Consider the following 14,873-nt stretch of genomic DNA (forward strand, 5'->3'; position numbering starts at 1 on the left):
GTGCTCACCATTTGTGGGCACTGCAGTGACGGCTGGCTGGCAGCCCTCTCTCTGCTCACCACCAGGCAGCCCTCTCTGCTCACCACCAGGCAGCCCTCTCTGCTCACCACCAGGCAGCCCTCTCTGCTCACCACCAGGCAGCCCAGCAAAACCCCCAGAAAACCAGGCTCTCCTAGGGCTGGAGTCTAGCCCCACACGGAGTCTAGCCCCACACAGACAACCCAATTAATTCTGGCTGGTTTTAACTACCGAATATATAATTTTATAATATGTATTGATTTTAATTGTTTATTGCGATTTTATATTGTGAGCTGCCCTGAGCCTGCTTCGGCGGGGAGGGCGGGATAGAAATGAAAAAAAAAATTAAAAAATGAAAACAAAAACCCTTCGGGGGGGGGTGTGTTTGTGCTCACTCCCTGCCTTGGGATGGAGTGGCCTCCTTTGCCCTGGGGGGGAAGGTGGGAGGGGGGAGGGAAGGGAGGGAGGGGGAAGGTGGGGGGGGAGGGAAGGGAGGGAGGGGGAAAGGGGGGAGGGAGGGAGGGGAAGGAGAGAGGGGGGAAAGGTGGGAGGAAGGAAGGGAGGGGGAAGGTGGGAGGGAGGGAGGGAAGGGAGGGGGAAAGGGGGGGAGGGGGGGAGGGAAGGGAGAGAGAGGGGGAAAGGTGGGAGAAGGGAGGGAGGGGAAAGGTGGGGGGGAGGGGGAAAGGGGGGAGGGAAGGGAGAGAGGGGGAAAGGTGGGAGGGAGGAGGGGGAAAGGTGGAGGGAAGGGATAGAGGGGGGAAAGGTGGGAGGAAGGAAGGAAGGGAGGGGAAAGGTGGGAGGGAGGGAAGGGAGGGGGAAAGGGGGGAGGGAAGGGAGAGGGGGGAAAGGTGGGAGGGAGGGAGGGGGAGGGGAGGGGGAGGGGAAGGGAGAGAGGGGGAAGGTGAGAGGAAGGAAGGGAGGGAGGGGGAAAGGTGGGAGAGAGGGAGGGGGAAAGGGGGAGGGAAGGGATAGAGGGGGGAAAGGTGGGAGGAAGGGGGAAAGGTGGGAGGGAGGGAGGAGGGAGGGAAGGGAGAGAGGGGGAAAGGGGGGAGGGAAGGGGAGAGGAGGGGGAAAGGTGGGGAGGGAGGGAGGGAAGGGAGGAGAGGGGGGGAAAGGTGGGAGGAGGGAAGGGAGGGGGAGGGACGGGAGAGATGGGGGAAAGGTGGGAGGAAGGGAGGGAGGGAGGGAGGGGGAAAGGGGGAGGGAAGGGATAGAGGGGGGAAAGGGGGGGAGGAAGGGAGGGGGGAAAGGGGGGAGGGAAGGGAGGGAAGGGAGGGGGAAAGGGGGGAGGGAAGAGAGAGAGGGTGGGAAAGGTGGGAGGGAGGGAAGGGAGGTGGGAGGAAGGGAGAGAGGGGGGAAAGGTGGGAGGGAGGGAGGGGCTGCTTGCAAATCCTCCTCCGGGATCGGCAGCATCTCCAAAGCAGCACTGCTGGTCATGGGGAAGGTCTGCAAACCCACTGGACGCTCCCTCTGCACTTTGGCCATGGGCAGACCGACGCGTGGTTGTGGGGAAGCAGGGCCTGTGCATTGGCCACACGGGGGAGTGAGCGTCTGTATGGGACTCATGAGGAGATCCATCTGGGGGACAGGATCGGATCTAGGGAGGGGAGGAAGGGGGCGCTTGCCCTGGGAGTTGCTGGAGGGGGCACCAAATTGAGTATGGATTCAATTGTATTCTATGGGCCCCGGGAAGGCTTTCAATGCTTCTTTGAAACAATCGCTTCGATAAGCTGAGACTCCTGTCGGTTCGAGTGCAGCCATGTGCCATTGCGTACCTCGGTGTTGGAGAGCTGGTACCCACGGCTGCTTCCCGTAGGTGAAGATCTCCCACAGCACCACCCCGAAGCTCCAGATGTCGCTCTCCGTGGTGAACTTCGGTAGAGGATGCTCTCCGGGGGCATCCAGCGGATGGGCAACATGGTCCGGCCCCCCACCTGCAGGAAGGAGGCAGAAGGTGGGTGGTCAGCCGGCGCTCTTCAGACACCCCTCTTGGGTTGGGGGCAACTTTCCTTTCTGAACGTCATGAGATAATTAATTGCTTATGCATGCTGATGCTTAGCTAGTTTAGAGGTAGAGCCAATGGGCTACTTGCATGTATTTCCTGCAGAGGGTAGGTGTCAGTAGAATCATAGAATCCTAGAGTTGGGAGGGACCTCCAGGGTCATCTAGTCCAACCCCCTGCATAATGCAGGAAACTCACAAATACTTCCCCCTAAATTCACAGGATCATCATGCATATTACTAAATGTTGTCATTGGTTTTTATTATATTATTGTAATTTTATTATGATTTTATTACTATCCTGATGTATTCTACTCTGAGCCTCCAAATGGGGGAATGGGGGAATATAAATAACTAATGATAATGATGATAATATTATTATTAATAATAATAATAGAGCCAGTGTGGTATAGTGGTGAAGTGGACTCTTATCTGGAGAACCGGGTTTGATTCCCCATTCCTCCACTTGCAGCTGCTGGAATGGCCTTGGGTCAGCCATAGTTCTCGCAGAGGTGAAAGGGCAACTGTTGTGAGAGTTCTCTCAGCCCCACCCACCTCACAGGTGACTGTTGTGGGGGAAGAAGATATAGGAGATTGTAAGCCTCTCTGAGATTCAGAGTGCAGGGCGGGATATAAATCCAATATCATCATCATCATCATCATCATCATCATCATCATCATCATCATCATCATCATCATTTTCTGGGCATGTAAGAAAGGGCCATGAGAACTGATGCAGCCCTTCCTGCCCTCCTTCCCATGATCTGCCAAGTTCACAGAATCAGCATTGCCATCTAGCCTCTGATTAAAGAGGGAGAGCCCACCGCTTCCAAGGAGGAAGCCTGTCCCACTGAGGAACTGCTCTGTCGGGAAGTTCTTCCTAACCTTTGGCCAAATTTGAGAGGAAATGGGCCCTGAGTGCTCTCAGTCCCCCCACCCCACCCCAGGCAGCCATTTCCTCCCAGGATGGGGAGGTGGGGGTTTGACTCACTCTTACCCTCTAGCCTCCTTTCACAGTCTGCACACTTTGCTTTTTCACTCCTCCCCCAGCAGGCACTGTCTGTCATTGGACAACCCAGAGTTGGGTTGTTTGGAGAAAGATCTCCCAAACGGATGGATGTCTCCCTCTCTGCTCCCCCACCCCATCTTGTCAGGCGTTCCTTCCCTCAACAGTTTTCCCTGAAGAGCTTCTGCAGAGGCAACCGTGGGCTGCTGCAAGAGCCAGAAAGAGGCTGCTGAGGCCCTTGAAAGAAGGGCGAGCCCCCACCCCCACCCCCCCAGCTGCAGACACAGAGAGCTCCTTGAGAAGCCAGGAACTTTCCTGGCACCATCCTGCTCAGACGTTCCCCACTCTCTGCCTCTCTCTCTCTGCTCTTTAATTAACCATTTAATGGAAACTCCCTGCCCCCCACCCCACCCTGGCCGGGCCCTCCTGTATTTCCACTGCCTAAGTGCTTGCAGGTTTTTCCACCACAGGCCCCATTAAATATGAATGGAGGTCCAGGGCAGAAGCTAAAAGGGAAGAAAGATCACCAGGAGTGGCCCCGGTGGATTCCGCCTGTCACAGAGGCAAATCCCTTCAGAGCCCTTGAGGGAAAAGAGGCCGGCCTTGATGGGCCTGCGGCTCCGCTCCACAGCAGCCAGAGCTCCCTCAGCTCTGCCGCCGCCATCAGCCGCTGCCGCAGCATTCCTGAGCCCAAAGGAAGGGCCATCCAGGTTCCTAGAAGGCCACTTCCCATTGGCAGGTGGGGCATGGGAGGGGGAGGGAGAGGGGGAGCACTCCTCAGCCAGCCAGCCTTCTCCCCTCTAAAGGAGTTGCTCTCCTGCCTGGAACCACCAGCTCCTTCCCCTCCCCTCCACTGCTCAGAACAGCATCCGAAGGATCTCCTGCTGGACCAGGCAGCCCTGGAGTCTGGTGACCACAGCCCGCCCTGCCTCCAGCTGGTCTCGGGAGATGAAGCAGCACACAGAACATTCCCCCCCCCCCATCTTGGCTTGCTCCATGGCAGCAGGAAAGGAGGAGGTCCACCTCTGCAAGGCTGTGAGGGATGGCATCCAGAAGGCGGGGGGGGGGGCAATCCATGGGAAGCAGAAGGGCCGTGGGGGTGGTGGAGCCAAGCAGCAGAGCCCCTCCTGGAGTGGGGCGAGCACAGCAGTAGCAGAGGAGAGAGGGGGGGCGCAAAGTGCTGCCTGCTGCTGGGATGGCAAAGACCCATCGGGGGTTTCCACAGGAGCCCCACTCACCCGGTAATAGTCGGTGCTGTAGATATCGCGGGACATGCCGAAGTCCCCGATCTTCACCACCAGGCTGTGGCCAACCAGGCAGTTGCGTGTGGCGAGGTCCCGGTGGACAAAGTGGAGGGAGGCCAGGTACACCATCCCCGAGGCGATCTGGGTGGCGATCTGCAGCATTTGGCTGAGGGTCAGCTGCCCAACAGACGAGGACGACGGGCCGCTCCCCTGGTCCAGGATCTTGGCGTCTGGCCCGTGGGACCTGCGGGAGGGAGGGAAGGGTCAGCTGGGGTCACCACTCGCCTGGCCACCGCGGAGAGGAAACCAGGCCTGTTCATCCCACAGGAAGCCACAGCCTCTGCCCAGAATTCGGCTTCCAGTGTTTCTGGGGTGGTCGATGCCAGGAGCGCTGCTTGCAGTGGTGTGGCACATCTGAAGTGGCCCACCAAGCCTGCCACTGAAGTGGGGCATCAGCTCATTCTTGTGTGGCGACAAGAGGAAAGCCATTACGACCAGCAGGCGCTCAGCTGTAGCCAGGGCCCTGGAGGGGCGTGGGGGACAGGAGAAGGGCCACAGCAGGCACCGCTTTCTTTCCACGCTCCCTCCCTCCTGCCTCTCTTCTGTTGGGGGGACACGGAGCTCATAGAATCCTAGAGTGGGAAGGGACCTCCAGGGTCATCTAGTTCAACCCCCTGCACAATGCAGGAAACTCACAAACACCTCCCCCTAAATTCACAGGCTCTTCATTGCTATCAGATGGCCATCTAGCCTCTGTTGAAAAACCTCCAAGGAAGGAGAGCCCACCTCTTCCCGAGGAGGAAGCCTGTTTCACTGAGGAATCGCTCTAACGGTCAGGAAGTTCTCCTAATGTTGAGCCGGAAACTCTTTTGATTTAATTTCAACCCATTGGTTCTGGTCCTGCCTTCTGGGGCCACAGAAAACAATTCTGCACCATCCTCTATAGGACAGCGCTTCAAGTACTTGCAGGTGGTGATCATATCACCTCTCAGCCGCCTCCTCTCCAGGCTAGACATCCCCAGCTCCTTCAGCCTTTCCTCATAGGACTTGGTCTCCAGACCCCTCACCATCTTCGTCGAGCTCAGTTGACACAGAGGAGCCTGCCCAACCTGGGGCCATTTTGGATGCCCTCCCCCTTCTCCCAGCTGCCCCAAAAGCCTCGTCTCTTCCCCGCTGCTCTGCTCTGCTTGGCGGGCAGGCCTGGCTTGACGCAAAGCGTGGCTGACAGGGGCCGAGCAGGAGGCACCCCAGGCTCCACCACAGACCCACCATTAATGCCACGTCTGATAACAATAATCATCAAAGGCGTGCCGCAGAGCTCGCTGGCTCGCTCGTCCCAGAGACGCTCAGCAGGGCCGTTGGCAGCTCCCGGCTATTGGCAATACCTGGGGGGCCACTTGAAAGAGCCTCTGCTTGTTCCAGCTGATGGCCAATCTCCCTCAATTTGAGCCTCTCAGACAGCTAATCTAATCAATATTGCAGGGGAAGATTGCATTAGTGGGGGGGGGGAGGGCTTCTGCCATAATGGAGCAGGGGGGGGAGGCGGCCCAACTGGGGGGGGCAGGTTGGGAGTAGAAGAAGAAGAAGAAGCTCAAAGGGGGACGTTTCAGTGCACCAAGAGGACCAGGAAGCAAAGGGAGCCACGCAACAGCTGGAGCAGGGGAGTGGATTTCCTGCCCACCACCCAGGGCACCCCAGGCCTTCTCTCTTCCCCAGCATGCCTGCCAGGCCACAAGAGGGACTTGGTCTGTGAGCAAGAGGCACCCCCCAGGAGTCGATCTTCACCATCCTTCCTCCTCCTCCTCCTCCTCGTCTCTCTCGCTGCTCTGCACCAAGCACCCCCATCTGCCTCCTTCCTGCTCCCAGGGGGAGGGGCACCCACCTGAGGAAGCGGTTGAGGTCTCCGTGCTTCATGTACTCAAAGACCATGATGAGCGGCTCCCCTTCGGTGCAGACCCCGTAGAACTTGACGATGTGCTCATGTTGCAGCACCGTCAGCAGCTCTGCCTCCCTCTGGAAGTCCAGCCGGGCACTCTCCGTCGCCTCTTTCAGGGTCTGGGGAAGGAAGGCTCAGCTGAGGAGGTGCACAAGTGACTCCCCCATCCCACCCAAACCGCAAGAAGCAGGGGAGAGCCCCCCCCCTTACTCCTGGGCTCAGTCTAGTTGCCCTGCTCACTCACTCACACTTCAGGCGGGGGCAACTCTAGGAGAAAGTGTATCCTTCTGAGGAGAAGAGGCTACGGGGGCCAATCTGCCCCCCTGTTCTTCTGCTGCACAGAGCACAGGTTTCTATGCAAAGCGCCTTGGGCCGGGCCGGGCCGGCCATGGGCATGGGCACCCCCACCCCCACACACCCCATACCCAAAGGGCTGAGAAAACAGCACTGCAGAGTACCTTGACGGCCACGAGCATCTTCTCTTGTGCAGGACTGAGGCTGTGGCACTCGGCAAGGAAGACTTTGCCAAAGGCCCCCTCCCCCAGCTCCCATTTCAGAATGATGTCCCGGCGCTTGATGTGGCGAACACCTGCAGGGAGGAAGGAGCCTCTTGGCCATGTGTTGTGTCCCCCCTCCCCCCCAGGCAGGCTTCAGGGAAGAAGGACTCAAGGACCCCTCCCCCATACACAGCTAGGCACCAAGTCCCAACTGCATCTCTTGTCTCCAGAGAAGTCCTGCAAAAGGTGTGAGCTGCTCTTTCCCTGGCAGCTGAACTTCCCCCAGAATTAGAAAGGATCTCCAGGGTCATCTAGTCCAACCCCCTGCACAATGCAGGAAACTCACAAATACTTCCCCCCTCCAAATTCACAGGGTCCTCATTGCTGTCAGATGGCCATCTAGCCTCTGTTTCAAAACCTCCAAGGAAGGGGAGCCCACCACCTCCCAAGGAGGAAGCCTGTTCCACTGAGGAGTCGCTCTAATGGTCAGGGAGTTCTTCCTAATGTTGAGCCAGAAACTCTTTTGATTTCATTTCAACCCACTGGTTCTGGTCCTATCTTCTGGGGCCACAGAAAACAATTCTACACCATCCTCTAGATAACAGCTCTTCAAGTCCTTGAAGATGGTGATCCTATCACCTCTCAGCCGCTTCCTCTCCAGGCTAAACATCCCCAGCTCCTTAAACCTTTCCCTGTAGGTCTTTTGGGGCTGGGTTTTTCTGCCTGCAGCTCCTTCCTGTGCTCTCCAAGATGCAAGTCTGGTCTCTGGGGCCATTGGGACACGGCCACAATGAAACCCAACCCGCTTTTACAGCCCTCCTGACTTATTTAAGTTCTCAGTACTACACACACACACACACAAGGATAGCTTATCTTGATCCGGATTACATGCCCCCTCCCTCACCCCCACCCCCCGCCGTGCTTTCCCCACTGAGGCACTCACACGTACTGCAGAAGTATTGGGGGTTCTCTATGAAGTTGGTCTTGAGGGCTTCCAGTTTGCTCTCTGCCGAGGTGAGGGGGCTGCTGCCCAAGTTCATGAACTGCAGAGACATGGCCAGCTCATCCTCTTGTGCCAGCACAGCCGACCCTGCGGGATCAAGCAAAGGAATCAGCTGCCGGGGGGGGGGGGCGGGGAGGCTTCCGTAGGATGAGACAGTGAGCAGGAGGACACAGGGCCCCAGGGAGAGCTGCCCCACCCACCCCAGAGGCTGCCTGGCCCGGGAAGAACAAGGAGGATGCTGGGAAGATGCCGGGGACTTGTCCAAAGGGTGAGCAACATGCATGCCAGCCAGCCTTCCCTCTGTCCCTCTGCTAGAAGAGCCGTGAGAACTGCTGGTCAGAAGGATCAAGGAGGCAGGACTGGAGGACTTGTGGAACTCTCCATGGGGAGAGAGGAAGGTAGGAAGAGCAGTCTGTGGCTGGCTATGAGCCATGATGAGAGCTGAATGGCCCCCCAGGGGCTCAGGGCCTCATGAGAGGGGGGATGCTGTGGGGGAGGGCTGGGTCAGAGGGCTTCCTAGCACCATTGAAGGAACACTGCTGTAAGGAGGGAGCTGGACTAGAGGAGCCTGGGGGGGGGCGGGCTGATTCAGCAGGGCTCTGCTCTTCTCACACTGGGGGGCGGGGCAGCTGAGTCTCCTGTGGAAGAGGCACTGGAATGCCTCTGGCCAGTGTTGGGCCTCTTCTAAGTGGCCAGGAAGGTGAAACGTTTACAAGATTCTGCACAGGACAGAGAAGGTAGGGAAAGAAGTACTTTTTCCCCTTTCTCACAATAGGAGAACTCGTGGACATTCAATGAAATTACTGAGCAGTCAGGTTAGAACTGATAAAAGGAAGTCCTTCTTCACCCAAAGGGTGATTGGCACATGGAATTCACTGCCACAGAAGATGGTGGAGGCTGCAAGCATAGCCACCTTCAAGAGGGGATTGGATAAGCATATGGAGCAGAGGTACAGCAGTGGCTACTAGCCATAGCATATTGTTGGAACTCTCTGTCTGGGGCAAGTGATGCTCTCTATTCTTGGTGCTTGTGAGGGGGCAACAGTGGGAGGGCTTCTAGTGTCCTGGCCCCACTGATGGACCTCCTGATGGCACGTGTTTTTTTGGCCCTCGGTGACACAGTGTTGGACTGGATGGGACATTGGCCTGATCCAATGGCTTCTCTTATGTTCTTATGAGGCTGGCTTCAGGCAGTCTATACCAGGGCCTGCTATTGAGTCTATCAGACATGAGCCCGTGGTGTTCTGGCCTTCTTTGAAGAATTCTGGGGTCTCTCTTGGGGGCCCCTGGTTTCAGGAAGGATGGCCTCTCCCAGCAGCCTTGGTCATGGAGGGGAGGAGCAGGGCCCATCGGTGGAGACGGGTGTGTGTGGAATGGGGCAGGAGCCTTCATGCCATGGAGGAGGAGGGGGAGGATGAAGAGCAGAGGGGCACTGCCTCCCTCCCCCATGGGCTGGTTGGACTGCCTGGCTCTCCCCTCCCCCCTCCTGCTCTGCGCTTCCCTCCTGCAGCCATGGGGGGGAGGGGGAGATGTTGATGAAGATGCATGGGGGAGGCTTGCTGCTGGTGATGGCCCCTCTTATGGTAATTACTGGAGGCTTAAATGTGCTGCTTAGTGCTCCCTTGCTGATGCCTCCCACACAGAAGGGATGGGGCGGGGGCGGGAGTCCTGCGGTCTTTGCCACTCACTGGGATGGAGGGTCAAGATGGGCAGAAGCAGCAGAGAGCAACAGCCCAGAAGCTCCTTCAAGACTCACAGCCGTCCGTGGCAGAGGAAGATCTTTCTGCCCTGCCACAGCTGCTGTCAGCCGGCCTAGAAGGTTCTCCGGGACTCTGGCTCTTTCCTGTACTTCAGAGGCTGCAGAAGCTCCAGCCCCATCCCACACCCACCCTTCCCCCCCTCTGGGCCCCCCAAGAGAGACCCCACAAGCCCACCGGAGCTGGCTGGACTCTTGTTCAAGCATTGGCCCTGCTCACCTGGGCCTTGATCTGCTCACAATTCCTGCCCAATCTGCAGGGACCACAGTGGCTGGCAGAAAAGCCACCCCGGCCAGGGAAAGGGCCCAACCGGGAGGCTGAGGCCAGGGCGGGGGAAGCCGAATGGAGCCTATCAGGCTCTTAGCAGAGTTTCTGGCCACTCAACCTGCACACAGCAACTGGAGAGCGCTCCCCCCTCCCGCCCCAGGAGCAGCATTGCTTGTTTCTTTGACACCCTGGCTTTGCTTTGGGGTGAGGTGCAGTGGAGGGAGAGCAGTTCTTGGGGACAGACGGGAAGATCTCTCCTCAGCCAGGCCGGACTCAGAGGCCAAGCAGCTGTTGATGGCAACTGCCGAAGCACCCCCCCCCCCGCCCTGCCTCAGCAGGAGGCAGCTACAAGTGGCTGCTTCTCCTCCCCCCACCCCTCCCCCAGCCCTGGCCACTCGGGGGTGATCCTGGCAGATCAAACCCATTTACAGCCTGAATCAATTCCAGCAGTGAATTAGCAGCTGATGCTTGCTGCTGCTTAAAGGAGGAGGAAGAGCAATATTAATGAAGTGGTGGTGGGGGGAGAGTAGGCAAGTGGCTCGCTTCCCCACTCCCCCTTCCATTCACGCGGGGGAGGGGTGCCTTTCCCTCCTTTGCTGTGACACGAGCAGCTGATGAAATACACACACAGGAAGCCCTAGCAGGAGAGTGAAGTCCTGAGAAGTTCCCCTGATGCAAAGAGGCCCTTCCAGAGCTCTCCCAGGAGGCACTGCCAGGACGAGGGAGAGAAAGAGCATCCCTGGCAGAGAGATCCAGCAGCCGCCAGCAGCCCTCTTAGCTACCCCCAAGCAGGCTGCGGCCTGGCGGGCTTTCCTTTGCCGGCACCGGCAGCAGCTACAGGAGGCTGGGGAGAGCTGCACCTTCCCCTGGCGTGGCCTTCTACCTCCGCCTCAAGTGGGCCAGAAGAAAGGAGCCCCCGGATGCAAGCAGCCCGTCACCTGGTGTGGTGCCCCCCTTCAGCTGGAAGAGTCATTTGTGGGGGGGGGAGGGAGGGAGGGCCTATCACCAGGCCACTAGCGGCTGAGCAGGAGGGAGCAGGAGAAAGGCCCCCCATGGAGAGGGGCCACCAAGGGAGCCTTACTGTTCATGCCGAACTTGGAGTGCTGTCCGCACTTGTTGAGCACGATGAGCGTGATGGAGAGGAAGATGCAGGCGCAGACAGCCAAGACCACCGCAACGGAGATCTGGGCGGGGGCGGGGGGACAAAGAGATGAGAGGCTGAGGGGGAGGAGGCCAGAAGGTCTCTCCCTGGAGGCAGGCCGATCAGTCACACACCCAGGGGGGAAGGAAGCAGGGTCGCTCCTGTGGCCACTAATTGGCAGAGGGAAACCACTTCTACAGGGGCCCCTCCCTTCCCCAGCAGTGCCCTGCCTGAAGCCCTGGCAGGAACAGGGGGGGGGGGGAGTGGAGAAGTCATTTCAGAAACTCCTTGCAAACAGGAAACCAGCACAACAGGGGACCCAGCAGCACTCTACCCCAGGCCTCCTCACCCCAAAGGTGTGTTCCTCCGGAGTCTCCACGGGGCCCCCCAGAGTGCTGTTCCTGTCACCTGGGTGGTAAAGGAGGAAGGAAAGAAGCACCGTCATTAGACTGGCCCCAGCTCCAGTGGGGGAGCCTGGGAAAGAGCCTGATTCCTCCCTTCTGCGGAGGGCTGTCCAGGGTTTGGCTCTAACAACAGGCTGACTTTGCCCCACCTGAACTGCCACAGCCAGAGGGGAAGGAAAGCACTGGCCCTCCCCCCACACATGCGGCCTGTGCCCCCGCCTCCCCCCCAGTTAGGGTGAAAAGGGGAAGGGGCACATTCTGCTCAGCTACTTACTGGTTGGGGGCAGCGACACTGTCATGGCAGCAGAAAAGGAGAAGAGAGAGACAGATCCGTCATCAGCCCTCCATGACCCCTGCAAATGAGACTGCTGTATCCTGGAGAGCTGGTTTGGTGTAGTGGTTAAGTGTGCGGACTCTTATCTGGGAGAACCGGGTTTGATTCCCCACTCCTCCACTTGCACCTGCTAGCATGGCCTTGGGTCAGCCATAGCTCTGGCAGAGGTTGTCCTTGAAAGTGCAGCTGCTGTGAGAGCCCTCTCCAGCCCCACCCACCTCACAGGGTGACTGTTGTGGGGGAGGAAGGGAAAGGAGATTGTGAGCCGCTCTGAGACTCTTCGGAGTGGAGGGCGGGATATAAATCCAATATCATCTTCTTCTTCTTCATCATCATCCTGAGCCCAGGCCACCCCCCCCACCACCACCAACAGTCACCCTCAGCTGCTGGGCAAGGCAAAAGTCACTGCAGCCGGGCAGGCCTCTGCCCCACTTCCTTGGAGGGGACCCAGCAACCGCCTGGCCCAAGACCCCCTCCTTGGGAATGGGTGAGGGAAAGAGAGAAATGGTGGTGGGTGTGTGGCTACTCTCTAGGCCTCCCACCTCCTCCTAGAATCATAGAAGAGTTGGGATGGATCTACAAGGTCATCTAGGTCAACCTCCTACATATCCAAGAAATTTACAAATACCCCACCCCCCCAAAATGCATCTTCAGATGTGGTGCCCAAAACCAAACAAATACTCCAGGTGAGGTCTTAGCAGAGCAGAGCAAAGTGATACCAACGATTCATGTGATCTGGACACTATACTTCTGTTGATACAGCCCAAAATTGCATTTGCCTTTTTAGCCACCGCATCATACTGTTGACTCATGTTCAGCATATAATCCACTAAGACCCCTAGATTCTTTTCGCACATCCTACTGCCAAGACAAGTCTCCCCCATCCTATAACCATGCATTGGATATTTCCTAACTTAATGCAGTTTACATTTATCCCTGTTAAAATTCATTTTATTGGTTTTAGCCCAGTTTTCCAGCCTGTCAAGATCATCCTGTATCCTGTTTCTGTCTTCTGATGTAGAATAATGATAAGAAGAATTGCAGATTTATACCCCGCCCTTCTCTGTGAATCAGAGACTCAGAGCTGCTTACAATCTTCATCTTCTCCCCCTACAACAGACACCCTGTGAGGTGGGTGGGGCTGAGAGGGCTCTCACAGCAGCTGCCAGGACAACTCCTGTCATAGCTATGGCTAACCCAAGGCCATTCCAGTAGTGCAAGTGGAGGAATGGAGAATCAAACCTGGTTCTCCCAGATAAGAGTCCGCACACTTAACCACTACACCAAACTGGCTCTCATATTCGTATTTGCAACCCCTCCCAATTTTTTATAACCTGCAAAATTAATAAGCATTCCCCCTATTTCTTCGTCCAATGGCTGGGGCTGATGGGAGTTAGGGTTAGGCAAAAAACATCTGGAGAGCTACCGTTGGCCACCCCTGATTTATAAAGATGTTGAAGAAAACAGGCCCAAGGACAGATCCCTGAGACACTCCACTTGTCACTCCTTTCCAAGTGGATAAGGAACCATTTACAAGCACTCTTTGGGTGAAATCTGTCAGCCAGTTACGGATCCACCTAACGATAACAGGATCCAAACCACATTTTACCAACTTGTCAACAAGGATAGTATGTGGGACCTTATCAAAAGCCTTACTGAAATCAAGATAAACTATGTCTACAGCATTCCCCTGATCCAGCAAGGTAGTAACTTTCTCAAAAAAAGAGGTAAGGTTAGTCTGATATGACTTGTTCTTGAGAAAACAATGCTGGCTCATAGCAATCACAGCCATTCTTTCTAAATTTTCCAGGACTGACTGATGATTTGTTCTAAAAGTTTTCCAGGTATAGACATCAAGCTGATGGGTCCATACCCTCATTACATGTTCTGTTTTTGCCATGTTGAGCACTGTTTCCCTCAGAGGAGAAGATTGAGGAAAAGTAGGTATTGAGCAGTTCTGCCCTCTTTTCATTACCTGTTACAATTTCACTTTCCTGTCCCCACAATGGGCCTACGATGTCCTTGCTCATTTTCTTACTTTGAACATAAGAAAAGAACCCCTTTTTTGTTATTTTTAGCACTAGCCTCATACTGAGCTTTAGCTTTCCTAACTCTTTCTCTACAAGCACTGGTTATTTGTTTATACTCATTCTTGGTTATAAGACCCTCCTTCCATTTCCTAAATTAGTCTTTTTTATTTCTCAAGTCTCTAGAAAGCTGTTCATGGAGCTACCTTGGCTTCCTTAGGTTCCTCCTATTTTTTCTTCTCATAGGAATTGTTTGTGATTCTGCCTTCAATATTTCACTTCTCCTCTCTCATGAAGAGCTTCTTCCCTTTCCCCCCTCCCTTATCTTACTCCTGAAGAAACAGGAGGGAGGGGTCTCCAAAGAATAGGATCCTCTAAGTCCCCCCCCCCACAAACTGCAGCGTGGAGGAGGTGTTGCAAAGGCAGGGTTCTGCCGGTTTCTGTCTCAGGCCAGACCTAGGGGGGGGCGGGGGAGATCTGAGGCCACCACCAGGGCAAACTCAGCAGCCTCAAACCAGCCAAACAGAGACAGCTCACCCATGACGGGGTCCTCTGGGTTGAAGCTCTCTGGAACATCCATGAAGTGCTGGTAGGTGGTCAGGGAATCAGTGCCCAGTGGGTTGCGCACAATCAGAGTGTAGTTTCCATTCCAGATGTGGGTTGGCCTGTTGAGGCTCAGACAGCCGTGCAGAGTTGTGGAATTCCGATATGGGTCTGGGATCAGAATGGTGCGGATGTAGTCCGTCTCGTTCAGGTTGCGGCTGTCAAACTGCCAGGAGATGCTGGGGGGAGGGTTGCCGTCCACGGAGAAGGGGATGCACCAGTGATGGTAGTTCACAGCTTTGTCCACACACTTGATCACAGCAGGAACTGCCGACAGAGAGAGCAGACGGAGGAGGAGGAGGAAGCCCCTCAGATGGAGAAGCCCCCCACCTGGCAGAGGCAGCCTCAGCTACCGTCTGGCTGAGCTACACAGCCACCCTTGGCCCCAGGGGTGGTGAACCACGAAATCAACTTCAGGGCATTGACAGGAGCAGTCCCTCTGCAGGAAACACCAACTCCAGCATGTCCCCCACCCTGGCTGGAACCAAAGTGAGGCCAGCATTTCACAAGAGGAGCCCACTGCTTTCTGGGTCTGTGGGGGTCTGTTTGCCCCTCTTCTCCATTCCAGCTGAGACTCCTGGGAACAAAATTCAGCTGGAGCCTCTCAGGTGGAAAGAGCCAAATCCTCCTCAGAGA

At 56.4% G+C, this 14,873-nt stretch overlaps 1 protein-coding gene across 1 annotated transcript in view; it reads right to left on the reverse strand.

Annotated features, from left to right (window-relative positions):
- Nucleotides 1-1,793: 1,793 nt before the first annotated feature.
- LOC132590747 (high affinity nerve growth factor receptor-like) overlaps nt 1,794-14,873 on the reverse strand; it is a gene marked incomplete at its 3' end in the record, with an annotated part of 28,608 nt that continues 15,528 nt past the window's right edge. Inside the window, 10 exon segments of the mRNA XM_060263657.1 lie at nt 1,794-1,814; nt 1,816-1,895; nt 1,898-1,952; nt 4,264-4,513; nt 6,152-6,324; nt 6,664-6,794; nt 7,646-7,792; nt 10,810-10,912; nt 11,219-11,277; nt 14,172-14,504. Coding sequence (XP_060119640.1) covers nt 1,794-1,814; nt 1,816-1,895; nt 1,898-1,952; nt 4,264-4,513; nt 6,152-6,324; nt 6,664-6,794; nt 7,646-7,792; nt 10,810-10,912; nt 11,219-11,277; nt 14,172-14,504 — 1,352 coding nt within the window.

Source organism: Heteronotia binoei, unplaced genomic scaffold (genome assembly GCF_032191835.1).
Source record: "Heteronotia binoei isolate CCM8104 ecotype False Entrance Well unplaced genomic scaffold, APGP_CSIRO_Hbin_v1 ptg000597l, whole genome shotgun sequence".
Classification (NCBI taxonomy): Eukaryota; Metazoa; Chordata; class Lepidosauria; order Squamata; family Gekkonidae; genus Heteronotia; species Heteronotia binoei.